Source organism: Neopelma chrysocephalum, unplaced genomic scaffold, assembly GCF_003984885.1.
Source record: "Neopelma chrysocephalum unplaced genomic scaffold, ASM398488v2 Primary Assembly neopelma1_44, whole genome shotgun sequence".
NCBI classification, from domain to species: Eukaryota; Metazoa; Chordata; class Aves; order Passeriformes; family Pipridae; genus Neopelma; species Neopelma chrysocephalum.
The window spans coordinates 17692915-17705561 of record NW_020897703.1 but is presented as its reverse complement, the minus strand read 5'-3'; the positions used below and the strand labels follow the sequence as shown (position 1 = coordinate 17705561).

The 12647-nt window shown below is 35.0% G+C and overlaps 1 protein-coding gene across 10 annotated transcripts in view; it reads left to right on the top strand.

Moving 5' to 3' along the window:
- Positions 1-12647, top strand: part of SLC4A10 (solute carrier family 4 member 10) — a 149724-nt gene that overhangs the window by 27875 nt on the left and 109202 nt on the right. For 4 of the 10 annotated variants that reach the window (XM_027678745.1, XM_027678748.1, XM_027678753.1 and 1 more), the window contains exon 1: positions 6499-6865. The exons of 2 other annotated variants lie outside the window; for them this stretch is intronic. In XM_027678745.1, the coding sequence (XP_027534546.1) occupies positions 6785-6865 (81 nt within the window). In that variant the 5' untranslated portion in view covers positions 6499-6784. Of the gene's footprint in view, positions 1-6497; positions 6866-12647 lie in introns of those variants that run through there. 4 more of the 10 variants (XR_003533537.1, XM_027678744.1, XM_027678747.1 and 1 more) reach the window with 2 other exon arrangements.

Sequence of the window (12647 nt, the reverse complement as noted above, 5' to 3'; positions counted from 1 at the left end):
TAAATTAAAACTGTCAAAGGACCATGATGTACAAATGATGTACAAATAATCTGGTATCTGGGGTTTTCCAAAGGTATTCAGACATTTTGATTGTCTAGAAGTGTAGGTGAACTAATGAGGAGTGCATAGCTGAGTTTGTATTCAAAGTATGCCAGTATTTTTATATACAGTGAAGAAACTTGCCTGAACCTGTCTTGTGTCTTTTTTTCCCGTTTAAACTGAAGCAGAGTTTTTTCTGATTTAGAGCTAGTTCTGTATATGTTGTAATTGGACAAAACCTTTATAGAGTTCTTCGTTTAAGAAAAATGTCTGGGTTCTCTGCTCACTATGGGTGTACTGGTGTCGAAGCTCAGCGGTGTGTCAGGGTAATTCTCCAAAGCTCTACACAGATCAAAAAGATTATTGAAGAATGCATAGACACTTTTTTGTGCTAAGGCTGAAATAGAAGGGGCTAAATCCCCAGTGGATAGAAGTTATATAATTTGGTGATGCTATGCTGATTTATGCCTCTTGAGAGTTTGCCTGCAGCAGAAGCTGGAGGTGATGAGAAGAGATTGGATGAGAGAAAGACCATCCAGGAAAAATTCATCAAATTTGTCATTCTTGAAAGGACCATCGTAACATATGGTAAGGCATATCATTTACCTCAGGCTCAGAGGAAAATGATTTCTGCTAGGAGAATATTAATTTTATTTCTTAGAGGATCAGCTGACAGGGTAGGCTTTCTCCTGGCTGGTCTTCCCCTTCTGTTTTCTCTGAAGGGAAGGATGGAAGCTTGGAAATGTCTTATCTGTAGCAGACAAGCAAGTTGGCATTTTGCCATCATTTTCTGCTAGCAGAGAGGATAATGGTAATTATATGTCAAAATTTAACATTTCTCTTCCTTGAAAGAGAACTTTTTTAATGCAAAATATTTAGAATAAAGTCAGATCTATTCTGAGGCGTATAAGAAGCTAGGATTAGTGAGCTGACAAATTTTTCTTAAGAAAAAGGGGTTTTTCCTCCTCCTCAGGGACAAGGGGGAGATGAAAAAAGATCAAAGAAAGGAAGGTAAGAGCTGTGCAATATATAACTAGGCTGCAGCTTCAGTATTGTGTAATATTTGGGAGACACCTAGAGCAACATCACCTGTCCTGCTGCTCCTTCTGTGGAAAAGCTGTTAGAACTTGCTTTGCTAATGGGTTCCAGCCTTTTTGATTAAATTATCTCTTTGTTATCAGGAAAATAAATTTCTGTCGTGCTATACAACATTGAGTCCAAATTCCATCACCTTTTTGAGGAAGGGAAAGTGTTTTCCTGTAATCAATTCTAGCATCCCCAGTGGCTGCAAGTTAAGCCCTTAGTCAGCTGTATCCTTAGTCAGTTAATAAAAGTAGAAAGGTTTTTCCAGGGCACCCACAAGTTACTGCACTATTGAAGTGCTTAAAAAGGTGAACAGCTTTGCTTTCTTTTAAGTCAGAAAAAGACACATGGTTATTTTAAATAGAACCTATTCACTTTATAGACGCACATTTAAAATTTACCATATCAATCTGATTTTACAAATACTTTTCTGGAATACATGATTTATGTAAATATAATTTTGCTAAGAAAATAAATGCACAATTGCAAGCTTTGAGGAGCTTTTGTACTCTTTATTTTCTGTATTTTTCCAAGAACAAGTGTAAGCAACCATCTGTTATATACATTGTAAGTATAGGATTCCTCCTCAGCAGTCTGAGAGAAAGGAGATGTCAGCCTTCTCTTACATTATCTTCTGGGAAATGGGATGCCAGACATTTTAAAATAGTTTTTGAAGGTAAAATACTGGAGAGAAATCTTGTTTTCAAACTGTTTATTATAAATTTATTCTAATTTGAGTAATATTTAGTGTAGTGATCTGGATCACCAGGGACTGGCCTGAGATACAGGCTTGAATTTTAAAGTTAGGATACAGCAACACTACCAGTGGGGTGTTTGGAAAGGCAGGTTTTGATACAGCTGCATTATCTGCTAGGCAGAATTGGAACCAAGGAGTTAATTTGCAGATTTTGACTATGCATCTGTCTTTCAGGTCTGCCTCTGCTTGCTTCCTGTTTTGTTTTATAAATGTTTTGAGTTTCCTTTAACCACAGTCATGGTTATCCACAGATGAACTGATTAGACTTACATAATGCCTGCTGAAATAATCCCAGGAGAACAGTATCTTGTCTGAGAGAACGCAGTAGGTCCATAGAATATAACAAGTTTTAACTGAATTAATAAATTTAAACTTCAGTTTCCTAATGACTTTCCTTTTTGCCTAAAGGATATTTACACTTTTTAACAAAAAAACCAAAACCAAAATCAAACCAAAACCCAAAGAAAACAGTAATATAATGGAGAATTGAATAAGAGACACATATGTTGACTAAGGAAAGGTAAAAGATATAGTCCTGTCATCAGGATTAAAGGAGAATGAGCTACCATTAATTACTTTTCAGCTTACTCCACTCAAGTACAAAGATATTTTTTAATCTGTGTTGAGCTGAGCAATCAGCTAAAACTTAGAATTATTGAGTTATTTTGGTTAAGAGAAATTGCTGAGCCTTTTATATTGTCAATATCATTCTATGTATCAAGACAAAAATTTGGTGTCTTCAATACAGGAAAAAACAATTGTTATCAAGTCTTTTTTTTTTGTTTACTTTTTTTTTAATTCAGGTTTCTAAACTAATTTCCAATCGTTGTTGAGCCACATGGCAATTTGCTGATATTCCTTAGGTCCTATTCTTGGTACCAATTCTGCTGTACCCTAAGATTTTGCATTTTTCTTCATTTGTCATTGTTTTCATCTCTTGTAGAAATAGAGGAGTGCAAGATACACTTTTGGGTTTTGATTTTGATTTCCTGCTCTTGCAGGCCTGCAACCCCTGATAGTTAACACCCCCCTCCCCAAATTAATGATAACTTAGTATGGATTTGTGCTTGTTCCAAATTTGTACTTGGGTATTTTTCTTTTTCCTTTTTCCTTGGCACTTCTTTCTTGACACACCTACACAGATCTCCCTTAGGCTTTTGTTTATTAAGCTTAAGAAAGGTAATGTTTTCAGTTTCTTCTCAAAATTTCCCTGACCATTGTAGAATTCTTCTTCTCTTCCAGTTTCAATTCCTTTTTTAGACAATAGATGATCAGAATCAAGAACAATACGATTTTAATAGTGTTTATTATTGCATTAATGTTGATGTCTATGTACTAGGAATATATTACCTGATAATTTTAAAATTTCATTTTGTTTCCATAGGGACATCAGGTTGGTAGCTCGTAATTACTTTGTGATCAGCTTTGTCCCCACTGTAATTTTCAACTGCTGACCTCTCAATTTTCAGAAGAAATTTAATAATCTATGAGTTCACGTATTTGCATTTTGCACTATTAAATTTTACCTCAATTTTATTTTTGTGATCCTAGAGGTAGTCCATGTCTTCCTGGTAGTGTTCCATTCCTCATATAATAGCAGTGCTTTTCAATATCAGAAGTTTTTGAACAAACCCAGACTGATTTTTTGAGTATACTTTATACTACTTATGCTCTGGTCATTTATAAAAACATATATGGTAAAATTAATCTCCCAAAATGCTGCTGAGGAATATGCATTAGTATTCTTCCGTCTCTTTTGGTACAGTACTACATAATGTCACCTTACTTTTACAGTCCGTAATACCTTGCACTAATCTCAAGTGTTCTCTTTCCTGGTCATTAGTGCTAGCAAACATGACTTCAATTTAAAAAGCTGAGTGACAGAGCTTCAGGTGTTCGCTCCCTCACTGCTTAGGTCAGTTCTATTTGATATGAAGCTGATTTGTGATAGATTCAAAGTGACCATTATTTCACCTTGCATAATTCATAGGAACTCTGAATTTGCTTTTATCTTTTTTTATTCTTCCTTTTTTTCTTGTGAATAAAAATTAAATAAAAGCAAACTGTAGGGAGCAATGCTTTTGTATGGCATAAAGTGATACTTGTTGATACTGTAAAGGGAATGGGTTACCAGATTTTTCCTTTAACATCTCAGAATAAATATCTATACTTTATAAAAATGGTACTGTATTTATACCCTCTCTCTTTTAACATTGCTAAAGAAATGTTGAAGTTTTCACTTCTGCAAAATAGTAATTGTATTGACATGAGGAAAAACATGGAATAACTTCAGTGAAAGTATTCCTAGCTGGGATAATATGCACAAAGAAATAATAGTATATTTCTGAGTCTGTTTATGGTTTGTACTGAGATCTTAACCTAACTCAGGACAATAGTCTTCTGCCTTGCGTTTTGCTAATTCTTGAATTCTTCAAATGTCCAGCTGGAGGAAAGATGAGGTACTCTTTTTGAGCAGAAGTTCTTAAGTGATGTTTCTGACAGCTATGGTTATAGCTCCTAGCTTTGCGTTTTTCACTCTTTGAGATCATCATGTAGCCTAAGATTTGCACAGGGAGAGCCTACATGGCATTTATGAAAGGTGGCTTGGCAACATACATTTCTGATATCACTTCTTACCATCTTACTGGCCTTCATATCCTAACTTGGTGGCTTTGGGGGACTTGGAAGTGGTTGCCAGCAGCTTAGAGATGAGAGGTTGTATTCCCTTACTTCCCTTGTAAGTAGCTACTGATCAGAATGTATTGCAAAACTGAATATTTGCATAGGAGTAAGTAACTTAGTATTTAGGGCTGCTGTATTATTATTACTTTTGTAAATTACCTTTGGAAATAAAAATATTACCTTTGGAGATACTCGTATTTCATACTGATGTGGGGAATGCTATTTTCTCCTTCATTTACTGCTGCAGCACTCTTCTTTGATTTTTGAAGGGCCTTTTGTCTCCTTGTGCATATGTATTTATATTTGTGCCCATAGATTTAGTTATAGTTTCTAGGTTGAAAGTGAATTAATGAGTTAATCAGGAACTAGTTCAAAAGTGGCAGCTTTCAAGAACATTCAAAATGTTCGAAAGTGGCTCCCTGACTGCCACTGGCAGCAGCAGTAAAAAGACAGTATCAGGTTGTTGGACATCAGGATTAAATCTCTTGGAAAATATAAAAAGCAGCATCAAATCGGGCCTGATCTAGTTCTCTGCTGCACTTTAAAGCCTCCTAGATTTCTCTGACTAGCTCTGCTACCGGACATTTGCTGGAAACTGTACCAATGTGTGGCTGACAGAGTTCCCTTTCTGTGTAGATGTAGCATCCTTATGTTGAAGCAGCTGCACATTGTATAAAGTGAACTCAGTTAAAATCTATTAGCAAGTAGTGTCTCCTTCTAAAGGGAAATATGTGGTATTCATGGATGAGACCAGTTTGCTTTTGCCAGTGCCATAATGTGAACGACTATAAGCTAAATTTGATTAACTCTTTAGTTACACAAAGGGACAGTTACTGCAACTGTGTAATAATAATAATTTTAAACTAACAGGATAGGATCTGGGTGAATTAATTTAGAATAATTTCCTTCTGCTTTCAGCTTCTGTGTATATTTCTAAGTAAAGAGGGATATCCAAATTCATTTGAATAACACTTGGAGCAAGCTGAAGTTAAATTAGGGAAGAGTTTTTTCCTCCAGGTTTTACCTATTAGTAAAATTCAATTGGTAGCAAGGTATTTCAATATGTGTTAAGGGAAAGTTCCTGTGTGTTTAAGGATATGGATTTCAACATTACTTTTTCACTACGTGGACACAAGTAATTTTTCTGTGGGTCTGGAATTTGGAGGAATTACTAAATTATGACTTTTACCAGTTTGGTGACACTGTTTCATCTTAGTTCTGTGAAGCGATTGTTTTGTTTGCATAAGTTTTTTGCCATAATATTAGCAATGGTAAATACAAGTAATGATTTATAACAATAATTTTCACTTTCATCATATATGTTTTAATACAAATTTCAGTTTTTAATTTTTAGTCTTAATTTAAATGTTATTGGGGACTATACTGTACATTTGTTAGCTTGAAAGGTCTCTCATATCAGAAAAAATCCATGCATGATTGTTTTGTTTGATATCAAACCACATTTTTGCTGTCATAATACTGGCACATTTTCAAGTCATGCTGTTTTCTGGCTGCTAGCAGGGAGTAATGGAAACAATGCAGTGATCATGCAATTTATTGAAAATAAACACTAAAAATACTTAGGCAAGCTATGCTTTTAATTTAATAGGGACTAGGATTCATAAGGCTGCATAAAATAGCTGTTTCAGTACCGCAGAGGTATTAAAATACCTTGCTGCCTGTGAATTGTTTATAATTTATTTCTGTTGATTTTCCTTTGAATCAGACTGTGATACTTCTTCTGAATGGTGACAGTGCTTGCTGAGGAGTGGTCATGCAAGCAAAATTTGATAACCTCGATATGTCACTTCATCTGCCGTTTTTCTTTTGTTAATGCAAAGCTGGTTGCATAATATCTAATTTCTCCTTTAGCTGACCACAGACAAAAACTAAATCTATAATGGCAGTGCTAGGTTTTATAAAAAACGCAAGTGAGGAGTTGAAGGATGTGGCTTGTTCTGTTTGGATGATGCAGGATTGCTTTAAGCAGTAAGCTTACTGTTTTCAGATGGCATTAGCAGCATCAGTGATATAGCTGTGTCAGCCTCCTTGACTACTGGATGTCTGTAATCGCACGGAGGAAACTATATTTAAGATCTGATATCTTGAGGGTAATGACTCCAGCACTTACTGATGGACAGAATGGCTGGTAATGCTTTCTTCACTAGCCCAGAAGATTTTGAAAGATAGATGGGTCTGTGATGTACTTTTGTAAGACAGGAAATGCAATTTTTGGGGGTCTCTGGAAATAGAAAGGTCATGCAGCTTGGAACCGGTGAGACATTACAGTCCCTAAGTCATCAGGTATGACCTCATAGTTTATACTAATATTTCTAACACAGGCTTTGTTTTACAGTTTTAGGTCATTTGCAATCTCTTTGTCTGTGTAATTGCTTCATGTTGGATTTGCTGCAGGATTTATAGGGTAGACTGTTTACATAAGCAGAGCAATGTATATCTTGGAATTCTAATGTGTTGTTAATTCCTATTTGAACAATGTAAATTTATACCATATATATTTTCAACCTGTTTTTATTCTGAATATGTTTTCTTTTAACTGATTCATGTTAAAAGGTTATACCTTTGCTGTAAAGTAAAATGACGATTGTATTCCATTTTGATTTTGCTTTTTCTTTACATGGCACACAAAAGCTATTGTGAATGTGTTTGTTTGTCATATGAAATGCAGTATAAGGCAAGTGTTTACCTACAGTAGCAGGTTATTTAAAACAACGTATCACATTGTGTAACAGGACCGAGCTATTCTGCAGGCACAGATCTTGCTTCATTTTGCAGCAGTAGATTTTTTTCTTTTTGCTTCATTTCAAATCAGTTTTAAAAATAGCTTACTAAACATAACAGTGAAACTTTGGCAAGATAACTCTCCTCTTTTTAATTATTACACTCAGTGACGCATACTAATGGATTGTAAAAGAGAAGATTAATAGCTTAAAAATTTAGAATGTTGTTTAAACCTGAATTCATTTTACTGAAGCATGCCTTATCCTTTTTGTTTTTAACTGTTGCCAACTTCATTGCAAGGCTGATACTTGTGGATCTACTAATGTATAGTGGTGATGGATAGGAAAGTCAGAGTACATGAAAGAAAACACGTATATGGGTATTTCACATAGGAAGGTAGTGGCCTAATTTCATGTATAGAACACAAAATGGATCTGGAAATATTGTTACCACTTTAGGTGTTATAAACATTAGATAGTGGATGTATTCAAGGGATATTAGATAGTAGGATGTATTCAAGGGAATACGTCATAGAACAATTCTATTTGAAATTGTAGGAGAATTTATTTTAAAAAAAGATATTCAGCTCCATCTTAAGAAATTCTACATGTATTTGCAGAACATTTCCATGGCAACATGTTTGGCCATGTGTTTTAAAAGCTCAGCTGAAGCCTGGAAGTAGTGTGCAATTTTTCTGTCACTTGCTTTACACTTATGGAACAACAATTTTCACATGTAACTGGACAGCAGATTAGCAGGGGTGAGCAATATTTTCTAACCCCAAAGCACAGGATTAGAGATCAAGATTTGAAAATATTTTCATATATCCACCTAGAAATATAAACATGTAATCATGGATTTGATTTTGCATTTAGAGCTATATTCTGGTTTTACCCCCATTTAATAACGTTTTGCTGAAACCATATGAGTGTGGGAGACCACAGGAGATGAAAATCAAGAATGTGCAGCAAATTTCTTCAGTAAAAATAGCTTTTAATTTTAATTGAAAACATATTTTTAAAAAATGTTGTATTACTTGTACTGGCCATAATTTACAGTTTTCCAGTCTACTTTATCCATCTTACATTCTTATTAGTAATGGGTAAAGACTGCCCTGCTTTTAAGCTTGATTAATTTTGGAATGATTTAACTATACCTTTCACTTGCTACAAGATCCTTTTAATCTGTTAGAATTTATTTTCAGTATTTTAATGTATTAGTCACAGTGAGTACATTCTGTTTCTTGGCATTGGAATTAAATTCCTGAAAGTATTGGTTTCATGGTATTTTGGTGCTTTGCAGGGTATTTCTGGACCTTTTAATAGGACCAACCCTCCCCCCAGCTTATTTGTTTTTCTTATTCAATTTAAAATCTTGACTTAGCTGTATTTTGAAGTTGTTCTCTCTTTGTTTATTTAAAATAATTAGATCTCTGTGGAATTTTGCATCAGGAAGCTACAGCAGTAGGTCGTGCTTATCCTGGACTCTGTTTCACAATTTATTTTAGTTCTGCAGACTGCATTCTGTGGATGGCTTTGAAATGTATCATTGATAATAATCTCCAGTAGTGTAGTAGACATCCATTGAAGCCTGTTGATGATAGAAACTGTATCTACAGAGGAAAATGAATTGGTGAAAAATGCTTGCTTGAGGAGATTTGTGTTTAGGTCATTCCATTTTGAAACAACACTGTTACTGACTATTGCAAGTGAGTTTGAATGTGTTTTTTCATTCAAAGAACATAGTCCCATTATAGGCCCTTGTTCATTTGGATGGACTAGAGAGTAATACCCCAAAAGAATGTATTAAGGGAGTGAAGTTCTTTTGTAAGAAAAGAAATTGCAGCAAGATGGACACATGAGAGCAGGGAATTGGACTGAAGTGACCTGAAAACATAAAACTACAAACTATTTTGCTTGTTTAACTCTCACCTCCCACCCCTAAAAAAAGACATGTTTAAAAGATACTCACAGATACTTGGACATATTGCATGAGTTTGGAGCCATTGAATGCAGTGGCAGTGTGTTAGTATCAACTTAACAGGAGGACTTTTTTGTGCCTTCTTTAAAACTGTATCATCCCTCTTCAAGTTGATTGCTACTGTCAGTATTTAAAGAATGCTGTGTAAGGAAGGATCTCTCTAACTAAAGAATTCTTTTCCCTTGACTGAGCATAACGAATACACATCCATGAGTATGTCTTTAAACATTGCTATTTACAGGACTCTATGATAAAGATCTTATACAGAAACAGTGTTTTAGGAACAGTGTTAACTAACAAGTTGGGCAAGAAGCCAAATAACTCGTATCATTTACCAGTTCTAAACATGAGTGGTCACACTCATGCACATACACAGTTGGGTAGTGCTTTTACTTGTTACTGATTGTCATTTTGATTCCACACTACTGACCTTTTTTGTAGGTTATAGTGCCAGTTATAGTGCCAGTTTTTAAGGAAATGGCAACACTAGGACAAATGGGAGATCATGACCAAACATTAGCAAAGGTCAAAACAATACTGGAAGAAAAAGTACTTTCAGAGTGAGTGAAAGGAATTCAAGACTTTTTGTCTTACATTAGTCTCCTTCCTAAGAGATGAGCCTCTTCTTTGGCCAAATTCTTCTTGTTTAGCACTTTAATTCATATACCTAGAATGACCAGAATTAGGGAAGGCTTAGTATAAGCATGTCAGAAAGGTTTAAACAGCATAAATATGTAACAGCTAACTGCATGGTCACAAAATACATAATTCCAAGAATGTTCCAAGAATATCACCATGCAGTCATTCTGAATGAAGATTATTTAAAGGAGTTTTCCAAGATGCAGTATGAAAATATGAACAAATCACAACAATAATGCCACAGTAATCTGCTAAAAAAATTTAGAAGAGTCATAATTAGTCTCAATCAATTCCTGTAGAGGTGGAACCATGTAAGAGGAAGTAGTAGGGAAGTTGATGGTATTAATGCAGTGAAAGAGAATGATTATGCATTACTTAGAGTACCCTTTTTGAGAGAAGAAACAATCTCAGCTGTGGCTCATTCTCTGTCTCTCCCCCACATCATTCTCTTCTCACCCCCCCAGCCTGCAATGAGCCTCATAAATAATTTGACTTGTTCATGTTGTTTTTTATTTCCTTGCAAGCCATATTTATTTTGCTTTACTTAACTTTTCAATAAATATTATTAATTAAAAAAAACCCCATTAACATGAGTGCTGTTACACTGTTGTGGTCAGTGGCTTTGCTGTCATTAGAATATCTTTAAGTAGAAGCTGAACCATAATTCTGGTAAATTCCAATAGATTGCTTCATTAGTAGAATCAATATAAACCACAGAGTAAACTACATCCTGCTTTTCATTGTGCCATACTGATTTCAGTGTGACCCTAAAACTGCTTTCCTGAATCATTTAAGCAATGTATATACTAGCAAGAGATTACAAGATATGACTGATGATAAGGTGGGGAAATACAGCTATTCCCTTATTATTGAGGTGACCAAGTTTATTCTTATGTTTAAGTGATACTTCTCATATTTTAATTTGTGCCCATTTGGTCTTGCCCTGTCACTGGGAGCCACTAAGAAGAGTCTGGCTAAGGCTTCTCTACATTGTCCCCAGTGGAGTAGTTTGTATGTTCTGTTAAGACACTTCTGAGCCTTCTCTTTTCTAGGCTAGAACAGTCCCAGCACTCTCAGCCTCTCCTTCTGTGACCTTTGTGGCCCTTTTCTGGGCTTACTCTGGTATGTCAGTGTTAACTTATGTAAGAAGGGAATCCAGAACTGCCCACAGCTCTCCAGTTATGTTACAACAGGGCTGAGTAGGGGGGCAGAATCACATTATCTGGTAAGGAAATTTGGATTGTCTATTAACCAGTCAGTTATTTATGGAAAAATTTGGACAGGAATCCTTGAAAAATGAGGACTGAATGTACAGAATGTACCTAATGTTTGTTGGTAATCTTATGGAGAAGAAAAGCTTTGAAAATAGCTTTGCTTAATTCATAGCAGCTGTTTTAGTGATGAAACCTCATGTTGTTTTGGAATGTCTTATATGGAATATACATCCCCCAATACTAATTGATATAAGCAGAGAATAAATCCTAAAGGGAAAGGTTAGACTAATATTTTGAGCTAAGCAAGTTTTAAAGTAACTGAATAAAAGAAGATCATCTGGTATGATATAAATAATTGAAAAAAGAGTAAACTAAATGGAACAAGAACTCTAGTGATTCAAGGCTTGTGGTTTTAGTCAACTTGTGAAAAATAATTTGTTAATTTCTAGTGGAAATTCGGAGTGTGCTCAGAACTCTCAAATGTTCTCAAGTAATGCAGCAATGATCAAATAATAAAAATATTCAGTTTGGTGCATTGAATTGAAAATGTAAAACAGGCATTAAGCAACATAAGGGAGTGTTGAGGTATTGTAAAAACTTGCTCATTTTTATAATATCTTCCCTCCTTTCTCCAGGCTGCTTAAATGAAACAAAAATGTATATAGGAGCCTTCAGTGATTTAAAATTCATCCGTTTCTCTCCTGATGGCATAATGAGTTCACTGGTTTTAATTCTCTTTATTAAAGATTTTATGCAGGCATGCAGAGTCATTAAAATACATGCAAGAAATCATACCCATATGGTTTGTATCCACATTTAATGCAGTTAAGAGTATTCTAACAAAAGCAGTATCAGTTTTATATCCCAATCCTGTGATTAAAATTTTCCAGGAAAGGCAGTGTCACATTTGTCTGAATCCTGCAAGTGGAACAATTGAGAAATACCTTGTCCTTGCATTAGTAAGGGGAGCTGCAATTGAGCAAGTCCATTCAGGTGTGGAGTCTATTTGGAGATAGGAATTGGCATGGTGGAGACTTGATGTCAAGCTTATAATGTGAGGGGATGAGTTTACTCTAAGGGGGTTTCTGTTTGAGAGTTAGCCATGCAGGTCAGTTATACCACCTGATGTCACACTTTAGTTAACTTTTAAAATATATTTAAGTGTTTATTTCCTATTTTCCAGCTAAGGTTATCTGAAATACTTTAAACTTGGAAAATAACAATCAGACTTCTCTTTCCCGTTTTTCCTTCCCATTGTTTCTCTAACTTTTGTAGTCCTGTTTCAGGAATAAATTTTGGTAAATATAGAATTCTAGACTTCATGCATGTTGCCTTAAACGGTGATTGTGCACATCACAACCTGAAATTTAGGTTTAGACAACTGTTAGTATATAAGAAAGTTGAGGTTGGTTGGTGTTACCTCAATGTTGCCTGCCATGTAACATTTTTAATGGAGTACATTGAATGATCAATAGAAAAATCTAGTACATATGAAAAATACTAAATGATAG